We start from the raw sequence: 12,935 nt of genomic DNA, 5'->3' as shown, positions 1-12,935 counted from the left end.
AAAATATGCATAATACCTACCCCAATTTTCGACCAATTTTCAACAAAATTATCGAAATTTCACTAAATACATTTTCTTGTTAATTTCGAGCCGCAGAAGTCATATCCGCTTTCATTTCTTCGATAACTCCAATGGTTTTTCCAGAATCGTCCTTCGAAGCTTTCAAAAATTTGCAAAATACCCCAATTTTCGACCAATTTTCAACAAAATTATCGAAATTTCACTAAATACATTTTCTTGTTAATTTCGAGCCGCAGGAGTCATATCCGCTTTCATTTCTTCGATTACTCCAATGGTCCTTCCAGAATCGTCCTTTGAAACTTTAAAAAATATGCAAAATACCCCAATTTTCGACCAATCTTTAACGAAATTTTCGAAATTTCACTAGACACATTTTCTTGTAGATTTCGGGCCGCAGAAATCATATCCGCTTTCACTTCTTCGATAAATCCAATGGTTTTTCCAGAATCGCCCTTTGAAGTTTACAAAAATATGCAAAATACCACCAATTTTCGACCAATTTTCAACAAAATTTTCGAAATTTCACTAAACACATTTTCTTGTAGATTTCGGGCCGCAGAAGTCATATCCGCTTTCACTTCTTCGACAAATCCAATGGTTTTTCCAGAATAGTCCTTTTAAGTATACAAAAATATGCAAAATTCCACCAAATTTCGACCAATTTTCACAAAATTTTCGAAATTTCACTAAACACATTTTCTTGTAGATTTCGGGCCGCAGAAGTCATATCCGCTTTCACTTCTTCGATAAATCCAATGGTTTTTCCAGAATCGTCCTTTGAAGTATACAAAAATATGCAAAATACCACCAATTTTCGATCAATTTTCAACGAAATTTTCGAAATTTCACTAGATAAATTTTTTGTAGATTTCGTGCCGCAGAAGTCATATCTGCTTTCATTTTTTCGATAACTCCAATGAAAAATAATATCCAGAAGTTGAAAAATTGAGAAAGCGAAGTATAAAACACTCGAAAAATTTGAAAATGTAAAGTTTAACGGAAAATTAAAAATCCAAAATATAAAAAATCGAAAAATCAAAAAATACAGGAGTTTAAAAATCGAAAAGTTGAAAAATCGAAAAATTGAAAAATCCCAAAAATGAAGGAAGAAATCGAAAATTTGAAGAATGGAAAAATTGAAAAAACCCAAAATTTACATATTGAAAAATTGTGACATCTAAGTTGAAAAATCGAAAAGCCGAAAAATCTCGATAGCGTATTTAAAAACCACAGGTGTGATACTTTTAACATTTAAATAACATTTATTCGACAAAATTGTAAGATGACATCATCAATTTCTGGGGGGCATGGATGGATAAATTTTGACTAATGATTTAATATGCTTCCAGTAATTATAAATGTAAAATGTTGACTTTTTCCCAAAAATTTGAGGTCTAAGGTAAAAACTCAACACTGCAGGGTTTCTGTAAATGATTATAGGATCGAAATAGGTCATGAAAACGTGCCGCCTTTCAGTTTTAGACTTTACTAAACGCCCAAGGACGCACGACAAATACCAACGCATCTGTATAACTGGTTGCCTAAATGCTTCATATATTACAACAAAAATAAACAACTTTATTGCGGTTAAACATGACAGTAAATGTTGTAAAACTATGACCCGTGTGTTCTACTGGATTTTGACGGCGCAGAAATTGTGTAATTTTTCTCTTTTATAGTTTTTAGACATTATAAAGAGGCTTTATTGATATTTTTAATCCGCAGCAAGATATTATCTTTATCTGTCACTAGCTAATAAAAACCAATAAATTTTTATGTGTCCAAAATACGTTAATCCATATTGTAACCATTTTCTTGTTCTATAAAAAAACGATAGTATAAAAGTTTAGCTGGAATGTGAAACATGACACAACATTATTTCTTATTTCTTTGTATAACAGTCCTGGTACCATTTTTAGAAACTGTAAGTACATACTTAAATTATCGTCATAGTACTTGGGGTACCAAAAACAACACATTGTGAAAATATTAGCGTCAAGTTCCACCTAATGGAGGCCGCATTATTGGAGGTACAGACGCAAGAGTGGGACAATTTCCCTCAGCTGCCGCCATCTACGCAACAAAAGCAGACGGTACTTACTTCTGTGGTGGCACACTCACCAATCCCCAGTTTGTTCTAACGGCTGCACATTGTGTCACTTCGTACGTAAAACTACATTGTTAAAACAAACCTTCAAAAATAGTACCGTTTTTGCAGAACTCTTAACTGTCAGGTGGTCTTAGGATCCACTACGTTGCAAGGCAGCGACCCAAATCGTCTAATTTTGTCTACAAATTCACGGGTTATACATAGAGATTTCAATCCAGAAACTCTTGAGAATGATATTGCGCTCCTCATGTTCCATGTACCCATAAAACTGACAGGTTGTATTTAATAATAATAATTATTATTATTAAATCGAGTACCTATTTGGATTTTTTTTTTGTTTAGATTACATACAACCTATTAATCTACCCACTGAAAGAGATGAATTGTTTGCCAACACTGAGGTAATGGCGATCGGCTGGGGTCAAACCAGTGATGGTAAGTATTCATATACAGGGTGTTTCGACTGATGTCCTTTACGTTGTTGTAGATACCGCTGGTCTTACCAATCACCTAAACTACGTCACCGTTAGTACTTTATCTAACGCGGAATGCCAAATTAGTTTCGGTGATGCAATAATCAACAGTATGGTTTGTGCTGTTGGAAATTATAACGAAGGAGCTTGCATCGTAATTATTTTTGTTATTTTATTTAAATCAAGGATTTGTTTTTCGTTTTTAGGGGGATAGTGGTGGGCCGCTAATAGCGGAAATCAATAACAAGCAGTACGTTGTGGATATCTCCAGCTTTATTAGTACCCGTGGTGCGAAAGTACAGATCCGTCTGGGTATACAAGGACGTCGCCTTATTACAGCTGGATCGTAATGCATATGGATACAGCCTAAACATAAATTTCAGTTTATGTACAATACAAATAAAAATTAATTAGTTAAGTAAGTAAGTAAGTTTATTATACATAAAAAGTCGGAGACGTATTACATGTCATTTAGTTAATATACACATACATACAACATACTTATAACAATTACAACTGGGTATTAAGATATTCTTTTATATTATAATACGCATTTTTTAACAAAAAATGTTTTAGTTTTAATTTTATATGTCTTAAATTTCCTAATTTTAATTGCATTGGTAGAGTGTTATATATTTTTAATGCTGAAAATAAAACATTTTTTTGGAGGTAAGTGTAGTTCATCATTTCACAATCAAAGTTATTTTTGAAGCGTGTATCATAAGTGTGAGTGTGCTCATGTTCTGTAAAAAGATCCTTATGAGTGAGAATAAACATGACACATTCATATATGTACAGGCTTGTTAAAGTTAGTATTTTTTTTTCAAGAAAATATGGTTTACAGCTATCTGTTTTCTTAAGATTGAAAATGCTTCGAATACATCTCTTTTGTATAATGAATATCTTATTTACATCTACAGAGTTTCCCCAAAATATTATTCCGTATCTAATTCTACATTCTACATATCCAGTATACGCCATCATTGCAACTTCTGGTGAGGCTGATTTGGATAACATTTTCAGAGCAAAGCAATACTTTGATATTTCAGATGATAATATATTTATGTGTTCTTTCCAGTTAAGCTTTGTATCGATCCACAATCCTAAAAATTTGGTTTTATTCTTAGCTGGTGGTACGCTTTGATTTTGTGTTGATATATCACAATCTGTATCCGACTTATAATTGAATTTTAGTATAATAGTCTTATTATCGTTTAGCTGAAAATGATTTAACCTACACCAGTGTTGTAGCTTCTGTAGATTTCTTTCAATCGATTTATTTAGATCTTCACAAGACGATTCGCTAATAATAACATTAGTGTCATCAGCAAATTGCACTGAAAAAGATTCACTATATAGAACAAGATCATTAGCATATATTAAGTAGAAGAGCGGCCCGAGAATAGACCCTTGTGGGATTCCTTTACTAATGGGGAGTTTGTTAGATTTAACTTTCTGTCCCATATAGTAATCTATTACACATTGTGTTCTTCCATTAAGATAGGATTTAATGAGTTGTAGAGGGATGCCTCTCACTCCATACATTTCAAGTTTTTGAATCAGAATTTGATGATTGACAGTATCAAAGGCCTTTGTCAGATCGAGACACATCATTGCAGTCTGCTTACCACAGTTTAAAGATGTTATAATTTTGGATAAGGCTTGATAGATGGCTCTTGTTGTAGATTTATTACTTCGAAAACCATTTTGTACATTTACTAATAAGTTGTTATTTTCAAAATATTCCGATATTCGTTTGTAATATATTTTCTCAAAAATCTTTGAAATATTTGAGAGCAGGGCTATCGGCCTATAATTTTCGAAATTGCATTTAGAACCTTTTTTATGAATTGGTTTTATCTCTGCTATTTTAAGTTTATCTGGAAATGTGGCTTCTATAACTGTTTTATTAATGATGTCGGTTAGAGGGTCACTTATTTCGTGAGCTACAAATTTTAATAGTTTAACTGGTATTTCGTCTTCTCCAGTAGATGTTGTGTTAGCTAAACTATTTATAACATTGAAAACTTCGATAGAGTTTGTCGGTGACATAAAAAGGCTTTTATTACATTGGTCTTCAGTAGGGTAGTAATTAGAATTTGTGGGTTTTGACGCTAATCCTTGATTTAGGAAAAAGTGATTTATACTATTTAAAGTATCTTTAACGTCTACATTATTATTATGATTGTTAAGATTGTGAGTGAGTGACACCTGCGTAGTATTTCGTTTCATATAGCTATTTACCAACGTCCATATAGTTTTACTTTTATTTCTAGAGTTTTTAATCATCGCTGCGTTACTCATTCTTTTTGCATCCATTATGACATTTTTCAACACTTTGCAGTAATAGTTATAGTAATCCTTATCGATAAAGCCTCGAAGTTTTAAATGATGCAGTTCACATTTTCTTTTACATGATTTCTTTATACCATTTGTTATCCAACTATTTGTATTGTTTGACTTTGTTGCTAGACGTTTAACTGGAAATATGCGATTAAGAAGGGAATAAATAATGTTATAAAAAGCGTTATATGCAGTATTTGGGTTAGATTCTAGGTATACGTATGACCAATCAACTTTTTGTAATTCCTCTCGATACATAGCTAACTTATCAATAGAAATAATCCGTTTATAGGTTATGGTTTTTTGTTGAGATTTAATTTCAGAGGTAACAATGTTTATGATTTGACCATAGTGGTCAGACAGTTCAAAGTTAACTACGGAGCAGTCACACTCTGTAAAATTGACAAATACATTATCAACTATTGATGACGTTGTGGGTGTTACTCTAGTTGGTTGATCTATTTTTTGTGACATGTTATAGCTATTTAAAATATTTCTTAAATTATTACAATCATTTTTGCTTTTTATGGGGTCTACATTAATGTCTCCACATAAAATAATTTTATACAGATTAAAATTTCGTTCACATTCATCTAAAATCAAACACAGGGTATCGAGAAATGTAGTGAAATTAGATTTCGGTGGTCGGTAAACGCATAACACTATTAATTTTAATTTAACACTTACGACACCAGAACATTCACAGTGGCATTCGATGTTAAACAGTTGGATCTTCTCTATATCTTCAAATCCTAAATGATGTACATCATCAGTTCTCACGTAGATGCAGGAACCTCCATGTTCGACTGTGAGCCTCGTATATGCCGACATTAATGTATATCCGTTTATATTGATTAGGTGAATATTTTGCTTACACCAATGTTCCGTAAAACACATTATTGTTGGTTTAATGTTCATAGTAGATAAGATGACTTCGATGATTAGTGTTTTGTTTCCTAAGGATTGGACGTTTTGGTGTAATATCTTTACTATGGTCGTGCATTCACTGTCAGAAGAAGAGGTTAGGATTTTGTAGTGCTTGTTTCTTTTGGGTTGTCTAAAAAATGTTCACCTTTTCGGAAGTCAAAACGGCTGAATCGTATTCCCATGGGCCAGAATGACGGATTGTATACTGCCTCCTTATGCAAATATTCGACACCGACGAAAAAGCATTTATTGTCAATTTTTTTATGGAAAGTTTTTAATTCTTTCACTTCAGTTTGAGAGGAGTCCTGTAGTTTGCCATTTATATACTGCTTTACTATTGTTTCAGTTACGTGCTCCCGTGCACCCGCAATAAATAACCAGATCTTTTTGTTACGTTGCGTACCTATAAATGAAGAGGTCTCACTAGGGCTGCTTTCACATGCACCAACCTTATAATTACGTTTTCTTGATCTTCTAGGACGGACTTCCTCAAATTTATTTTCTTGGGTTTCACTTTTTTCCTTTTCAGTCTTAGGAGTACGAGAGAATTCGTTTTGGGGCTTTTGTTTCCTATTATCACTTTGGGTTTTCCCGGTTGCATTTACCTTGTTTTCCAAGTTTAATGTCGTACCATTTCTATTTCTTGTTGTTGTTTTAAGAGTATTTAAGGTATCGGTTTCAAGCTCTAGGTTGATGATGTCAGACATCAATTGTTGCTGTTTATTGCTTAATTCCGTTAATGTGGAGGTATCCCTTTGGTTGCAATTTATTCTCGGCAGGGCTTGCCAATCAGCTGATGATTCGTTTGTTTTCATTTCAACACTCATCATCTTTTTCTTTTGATTGAGGTCGTCAGTTTTTGTCGTTTTGTTATCAATTTGCAGGCACTTCATATCATCATGGGTCGCATTTTTACATGTTAATAAGATTTTAATTTCCTTCACTTCTTCGTGCAGATTTTCAATTTTCAGTTGCATAGTTGACACAACAGCATCTAATTTTTCACTAAACATTCTATCGATGTCCCTTGTTTCAGTTTCAGTTTCATTGATTACGTAGTCACACATTAAAAATTTCTCGTTACAACACGATTTCCTTTGGGCACAACTTTTGTGGCACCATTGTTCACAATTTAAACAATATACACGTTTTTTCTTTGCAATATTTGCACACACATTGCAGAACGGATTCTCGTACAACTTGTCTGCGTGCGACATTCTCACTCATTCCATTTAGTACTCTGGATGTGATAACTTTCCACAGAATAAAATGGTTGTGTTTTCACCACTTCCTGCCACGATCATAAAAATGGCTGGGTGGTCAACAATAAATCGACGAGCTGGATATATTTTGGCCCCCGTTGATACTGTAGGTTCTATTTCTACAACAACACTAATACTAGTACTAGATGCAATACGATGAGTATTATAATAACGGGAGCCTGACTAATTTTCAATGCAACACAACATACATCTATCAGTTATTGCTAGATTCCAAAATAAACACATACGTTTTTAGGATCAACGTATTATCCGTTCACGATCTTTATATAGTAGGGTTAGCCATGAAAATCTAGTGAGTTTGTTTTTTTTTGTTGCTTTTTTGTATCTTTTGTTGGTCACGTTTTTATCTCCCTTTTTTATCGCTTCTTTATCACTCTATTTCTTGTGTTTTCTGTTGCCCCTTTTGTATTTTTTTTGTCCACCCTTTAGTAACTTTTTTGTCGAATTCATTTTTTTATTGATCTTTCCCTTTGCTGCCCTTTTTTGTCGTTTTTACTTCCCGTTACTTTACGTTTTCTCGACCATTCATTACCCCTACAGGACGAAGGAATAGGTGCTCCTTCTTTTTGTTCTTGTTTATCGTCTTTTCTTTTGATGCCTTTATTCTCGCCCCTTTTGTGCCTTTTTTTTGTTTTTTTTATCCGCCTTTTAATACCTTTTCTTGTCGATTTCTTTTTTTTTATTGCTCTTTCTGTGGTTCCTTGTGCTGCCTTTTTTGTAGTTTTTTTGTTACCTTTAATTGTGGCTCTTTTGTGGGTTAGGTTTTTGTCTCCGTTTTATCTCCTTTTTTTTCACTTCTTTGTTGCTCGCCTTCTTTGGTGTTTTTTTTCTGTTGCCCCTTTTTTGCTATTTTTTATCGTTTTTGTTGTAATTTTTTTGTCCCCATTTTCATGTTCTTTTTGTCATCTCTTTTGATAGTCTTTCTGTCGCTCCGTTTGCCTTTTTTAGCTTTTTTCAATATTTATGCCTTTTTATAGTTTTTCTGTAAATTTTTGTCGGTTTTTATCGCCTTTTTTATGTCATTTTTTCTCTCGCTCTTTTTGCATCCATTTTTGAGTCGGTTTTTTGATTTTTTATCACTTTTTGTAGTTTTTTTGTTTACTCTTTCTGTCACTCCGTTTGCCGTCCTTTTTTGATCATTTTTGCTTTTTTTTCTGGTTTTATTCTTTTTTTATCACTTTCTTTGTTGCCCTTTTTTTGGTTTATCTGTTGCCTTTTTTGTCATCCATTTTTTTTGTTGCCTTTTTTATAGTTTTTTTGATAGTCACGTTTTTGCCTCCACTTTTATAGCCTTTTGTATCACTCTTTTTGTTGTTTTTTCTAGTCCTCCTTTTGTCGCTTTTTCTGTCCTTTTTGTTCCCTTTTTGATGGTTTTTTTCGTTAATTTTTTTGCTTTTTCTGTCGCTCCTTTTACCATTATTTTTTAACGTTTTTTCACTCTTGTGACTTGTTATTCACGTTTTTGTCTCCTTTTTTTTCACTTTTTGTGTTACCCTCGTTTGTTGGTTTTTCTTTTGCCCTTTTTTTGTCCCCATTTCAATGCTCTTTTTTTCCGCCCCCTTTTTTTGAATCTTCTTGCCTTTTTGTGACTTGGGTTTTTCACGCTTTTGTCTCTTTTTCGCCACTTTTTTTGTTGTTTTTTTTTTGTATCGCTTTTTTATTCTGTCTCTCCGCTTTTTGTTGCCTTTATGTATTTCTTGTTGCCTTTTCGTTCGTTTTTGTCTCCATTTTAAAGCCCCCTTTTGTCATCTTTTTTTGCTTGCTCTTTCTTTTAATTTTTTTTGTCGTTTTTTGTTGCTTTTTTGTATCTTTTGTTGGTCACGTTTTTATCTCCCTTTTTTAGCGCTTTTTTATCACTCTTTTTCTTGTGTTTTCTGTTGCCCCTTTTGTCTTTTTTTTGTCCACCCTTTAGTAACTCTATTGTCGAATTCAATTTTTTTATGGATCTGTCTTTCCCTTTGCTGCCCTTTTTTGTCGTTTTGACTTTCCGTTACTTTACGTTTTCTCGACCATTCATTACCCCTACAGGACGAAGAAATAGGTCTCCCGTTTCCGTCTGTCTGTCTGTCCGTCTGTCCGGATTTTTTTTTGTATTTTTTTTGTGGTTACGTTTTTGTCTCCGTTTTTAACTCCCTTTTTTATCACTTTGTTGCCTTTTTTTGGTGTTTTTTCTATTGCCTCTTTTTTGTATCGTTTTTAATGTAGTTTTTTGGTCCCCTTTTATGCCTTTTTATAGTTTTTCTGTAACTTTTTGTCGGTTTTTATCGCCTTTTTTATGTCATTTTTTCTCTCGCTCTTTTTGCATCCGTTTTTGAGTCGGTTTTTTGATTTTTTATCACTTTTTGTAGTTTTTTTGTTTACTCTTTCTGTCGCTCCGTTTGCCGTCCTTTTTTGATCATTTTTGCTTTTTTTTTCTGATTTATTCTTTTTTTTATCACTTTCTTTGTTGCCCTTTTTTGTTGTTTTTCTTCGTTATTTTTTTTTGCTTTTTTGTCGCTCCTTTTACCATTATTTTTTAACGTTTTTTCACTCTTGTGACTGATTATTCACGTTTTTGTCTCCTTTTTTTTTTCACTTTTTGTGTTACCCTCGTTTGTTGGTTCTTCTGTTGCCCTTTTTTTGTCCCCCTTTCAATGCTCTTTTTTTTCCACCCCCTTTTTTTGTAATCTTCTTGCCTTTTTGTGAGTTTGGTTTTTCAAGCTTTTTTATGCTCTTTCTTTCCGCTTTTTGTTTCCTTTTTTTATATTTTTGTCGCCTATTTATGTCATTTTTGTCCCCATTTTAATACCCTATTTTTCGTCCTTTGTCGTTTTTTGTTGCATTTTTTGTGGCTTTTGTTGATCACGTTTTTTTTCTGTTTTTATCCCCTTACTTTGCCTTTTTTGTCCCCTTTTTTAATAACTTTTTTCTTAACTTGTTTTTTGCTTGCTTTTTCTGTCGTTCCTTTTGCTGCCCCCTTTTATTTGTTGCATTTTTTCTTATTTTTTTTTATTGGTTATGTTTTTGTCTCCGTTTTTATTTCCTATTGTTATAATTTATTTGTTGCATTTTTTGTAGTTTTTTTATTACCTTTAATTGTGGCTCTTTTGTTGGTTAGGTTTTTGTCTCCGTTTTTATCTCCTTTTTTTCACTTCTTTGTTGCTTGCCTTCTTTGGTGTTTTTTTTCTGTTGCCCCTTTTTTGCTATTTTTTATCGTTTTTGTTCTAATTTTTTGTCCCCATTTTCATGTTCTTTTTGTCATCTCTTTTGATAGTCTTTCTGTACCTCCTTTTGCCTTTTTTAGCTTTTTTCAATATTTATGCCTTTTTATAGTTTTTCTGTAAATTTTTGTCGGTTTTTATCGTCATTTTTTCTCTCGCTCTTTTTGCATCCATTTTTGAGCCGGTTTTTTGATTTTTTATCACTTTTTGTAGTTTTTTTGTTTACTCTTTCTGTCGCTCCGTTTGCCGTTCTTTTTTGATCATTTTTGCTTTTTTTTTCTGATTTATTCTTTTTTTATCACTTTCTTTGTCGGTTTTTCTGTTGCCTTTCTTGTAGTTTTTTGATAGTCACGTTTTTGCCTTCCTTTTTATAGCCTTCTGTATCACACTTTTTGTTGTTTTTTCCAGTCCTCCTTTTGTCGCTTTTTCTGTCCTTTTTTGTTCCCCTTTTAATAGTCTATTTCGTAATTTTTTTTTGCTTTTTCTGTCGTTCCTTTTACCATTATTTTTTAACGTTTTTTCTCTCTTGTGACTTGTTATTCACGTTTTTGTCTCCTTTTTTTTCACTTTTTGTGTTACCCTCGTTTGTTGGTTTTTCTGTTGCCCTTTTTTTGTCCCCATTTCAATGCTCTTTTTTTCCGCCCCCTTTTTTTGTAATCTTCTTGCCTTTTTGTGAGTTTGGTTTTTCAAGCTTTTGTCTCTTTTTTGTTGGTTCCCTGTTACCCTTTTACAGGCACTTTTTATGCTCTTTCTGTCCGCTTCTTATTTTTGTCGCCTATTTATGTCATTTTTGTCCCCATTTTTATACTCTTTTTGTCGTTTTTTTGTTGCCTTTTTTGTCCTCTTTTTAATAACTTTTTTGTTAACTTGTTTTTTGCTTGCTTTTTCTGTCGTTCCTTTTGCTGCCCCCTTTTATTTGTTGCATTTTTTCTTACTTTTTTATTGGTTATGTTTTTGTCTCCGTTTTTATTTCCTATTGTTATAACTTATTTGTTGCCTTTTTTGGTGTTTTTTCTGTTGCCTATTTTTGCCGTTTTTTATGTCGGTTTTTTTGCCGTTTTGTTGTAGTTTTTTGTGCCCATTTTGATAACCTTTTTTGTCATCTTTTTTTTTCTTTGTCGTTTTTTCAGTGTTTATGCCTTTTTTATAGTTTTTCGGTTGTTTTTGTCGTTTTTAATCGCTTTTTTTCTGTCGTTTTTTGTCCGCCTTTTTGCTCTTGTTTGCCATATTTTCTTTTGCCGACATTTTTTCTATCGTTTTTTTGCTTTTTAAATTACTTTCTTTGTTGTTGTTTTTTCTGTAATCCTGTTTTTGTTCACATGGAATTTTGCGACCATTTACTTCCCTGTGTTTATAACCCTTTGACTTAAGAATTTTGTATAATATGGTTCGCCCCCCTTTAAATTCCAACTGTTCCCTAGAATATACCAAAAGAGTATCTACAGTGAAATATTCGTTTTTTTCATTAAGTTGCCAAATTTGTAGGTAAAAATAAAATATAAAAAGAGTTACATATGAGATATTTATTTTGTGTTGCATTGAAATTTGATCAAGGTCCCGTTATTATAACACTCACCCTGTATATAAGCACGTACCGGCAACAGCAGCTGCTTCTGTTCCCTTCTCATTAACATCAATACAAGCTTGTTGAACTATTCCATTCACATATAAATTCTCGCCCGTTTCTAGTTCAACCACACCCGTAAAATCCGCCTTGTCTTGGTCATAAATCACTCCAAGTCCCATCTAGAAAAATTACTATTTTATGCACAACGACGACATCGATAATCCACACCTCTTTCACCACGTCGTCCATTACCGTGGACCTCTCGAATTTAAACCTTGGTAAAAACACATCCACTTTCCTGTGACGCAATTCGGTGAAGACTTCCCTAAGATCCATCTTACTCAACGCCACTTCCAGGTTTCCAATCCCATTTTTTTCTTTTGGTAGTATGATCACCATATGGACTTCGTCACCCGCGTATGGCAAAATCAAAATTTGACTATCCAGGTCTTTGTCGTACTTATAGGGAACTTTTTTCCGATCTTTCGTCATCTGCACCTGCACTACGTCGTCGTCATTCAAATAAAAAGATCTTTCATGAGTCTTGCTTTCACAAAAGGGTAAAGCCCAGTCGCTTTTAAAGTAGAGTGTGCTACGAAGAGTCAAAAAAGGAAGAGATACCAAAATTTCGTCGATGCTATTCTTGGTTTTTCTTGTGGTTTCGGTGTTCTGAGTAAAATCCATGGGTTCGACTTCAGAGTCAAAATAGTCTTTGGCGGTGTTTTCAAACGACACCAAGAGTCGTTTTTCTTTTTTAAGGTTAATTTTGAATGCTATAGATAGCTGCACATTTTCTAAGGTTGTTAAGTGGTGGATTATATTTTTGTAACTAGCGGCCGGAATTTGAAGCACTTTTTGGATTGTTTCTAGTGTCACATTTCTTGCTCCTTGGTATGCAATGGCGAGCAAAACGTGGAGGCTGAACGGTGAAAAGAACACATTTCCGGGTTTTCGGGAAAGGATTTGGTAAAGCTTGTTGGTGAAGGCGAAGTTATTTTGACCCGAAGACAT

The 12,935-nt window shown here is 33.3% G+C and overlaps 2 protein-coding genes across 4 annotated transcripts; one reads left to right on the top strand and one right to left on the bottom strand.

Moving 5' to 3' along the window:
* Window positions 1-1,860: 1,860 nt before the first annotated feature.
* Window positions 1,861-7,173, top strand: LOC135130863 (brachyurin-like). Of its 3 annotated transcripts, XR_010280846.1 has the most exons (7): window positions 1,861-1,945; window positions 2,015-2,184; window positions 2,240-2,406; window positions 2,474-2,566; window positions 2,619-2,758; window positions 2,811-3,022; window positions 7,111-7,173. XR_010280846.1 is itself a non-coding variant. In XM_064058309.1 (6 exons), the coding sequence occupies exons 1-6, from the start codon at window positions 1,886-1,888 to the stop codon at window positions 2,952-2,954; spliced, it is 765 nt and encodes a 254-aa protein (XP_063914379.1). In that variant the 5' UTR covers window positions 1,861-1,885; the 3' UTR covers window positions 2,955-3,118. The 3 variants fall into 3 exon arrangements, 2 of the variants coding, with proteins under 2 accessions (XP_063914379.1, XP_063914378.1); XM_064058309.1 differs by lacking the exon at window positions 7,111-7,173 and having other exon boundaries at window positions 2,474-2,568; window positions 2,630-2,758; window positions 2,811-3,118; XM_064058308.1 differs by lacking the exon at window positions 7,111-7,173 and having other exon boundaries at window positions 2,811-3,115.
* Window positions 6,190-12,935, bottom strand: LOC135130861 (leukocyte elastase inhibitor-like). The gene is made up of 3 exons (XM_064058306.1): window positions 12,153-12,935; window positions 11,953-12,103; window positions 6,190-7,255 (listed from the first exon to the last, which is right to left on the bottom strand). Exons 1-3 carry the CDS (start codon window positions 12,933-12,935, stop codon window positions 7,107-7,109), a joined length of 1,083 nt encoding a protein of 360 aa, XP_063914376.1. The 3' UTR covers window positions 6,190-7,106.

The sequence above is a fragment of the Zophobas morio genome, unplaced genomic scaffold, assembly GCF_036711695.1.
Source record: "Zophobas morio isolate AGI-343-1 ecotype UQ-CSIRO unplaced genomic scaffold, CSIRO_AGI_Zmor_V1 ptg000018l, whole genome shotgun sequence".
Taxonomy (NCBI): domain Eukaryota; kingdom Metazoa; phylum Arthropoda; class Insecta; order Coleoptera; family Tenebrionidae; genus Zophobas; species Zophobas morio.
The sequence above is the reverse complement of the archived record's forward strand: the minus strand, read 5'-3'. Positions and strand labels throughout refer to the sequence as shown.

Excerpts from the sequence above, each read along its gene's own strand:
- LOC135130863 (XM_064058308.1), top strand. The coding sequence starts at position 1,886 with ATGACACAACATTATTTCTTATTTCTTTGTATAACAGTCCTGGTACCA. Across the intron at positions 1,946-2,014 it reads TGGTACCATTTTTAGAAACT|CGTCAAGTTCCACCTAATGG; the intron begins GTAAGTACATAC and ends TGAAAATATTAG. Across the intron at positions 2,407-2,473 it reads TGTACCCATAAAACTGACAG|ATTACATACAACCTATTAAT; the intron begins GTTGTATTTAAT and ends TTTTTTGTTTAG.
- LOC135130861 (XM_064058306.1), bottom strand. The coding sequence starts at position 12,935 with ATGTCTTCGGGTCAAAATAACTTCGCCTTCACCAACAAGCTTTACCAA. Across the intron at positions 12,104-12,152 it reads TGGACGACGTGGTGAAAGAG|ATGGGACTTGGAGTGATTTA; the intron begins GTGTGGATTATC and ends TAATTTTTCTAG. Across the intron at positions 7,256-11,952 it reads AGAAGCAGCTGCTGTTGCCG|AAATAGAACCTACAGTATCA; the intron begins GTACGTGCTTAT and ends GTGTTGTTGTAG.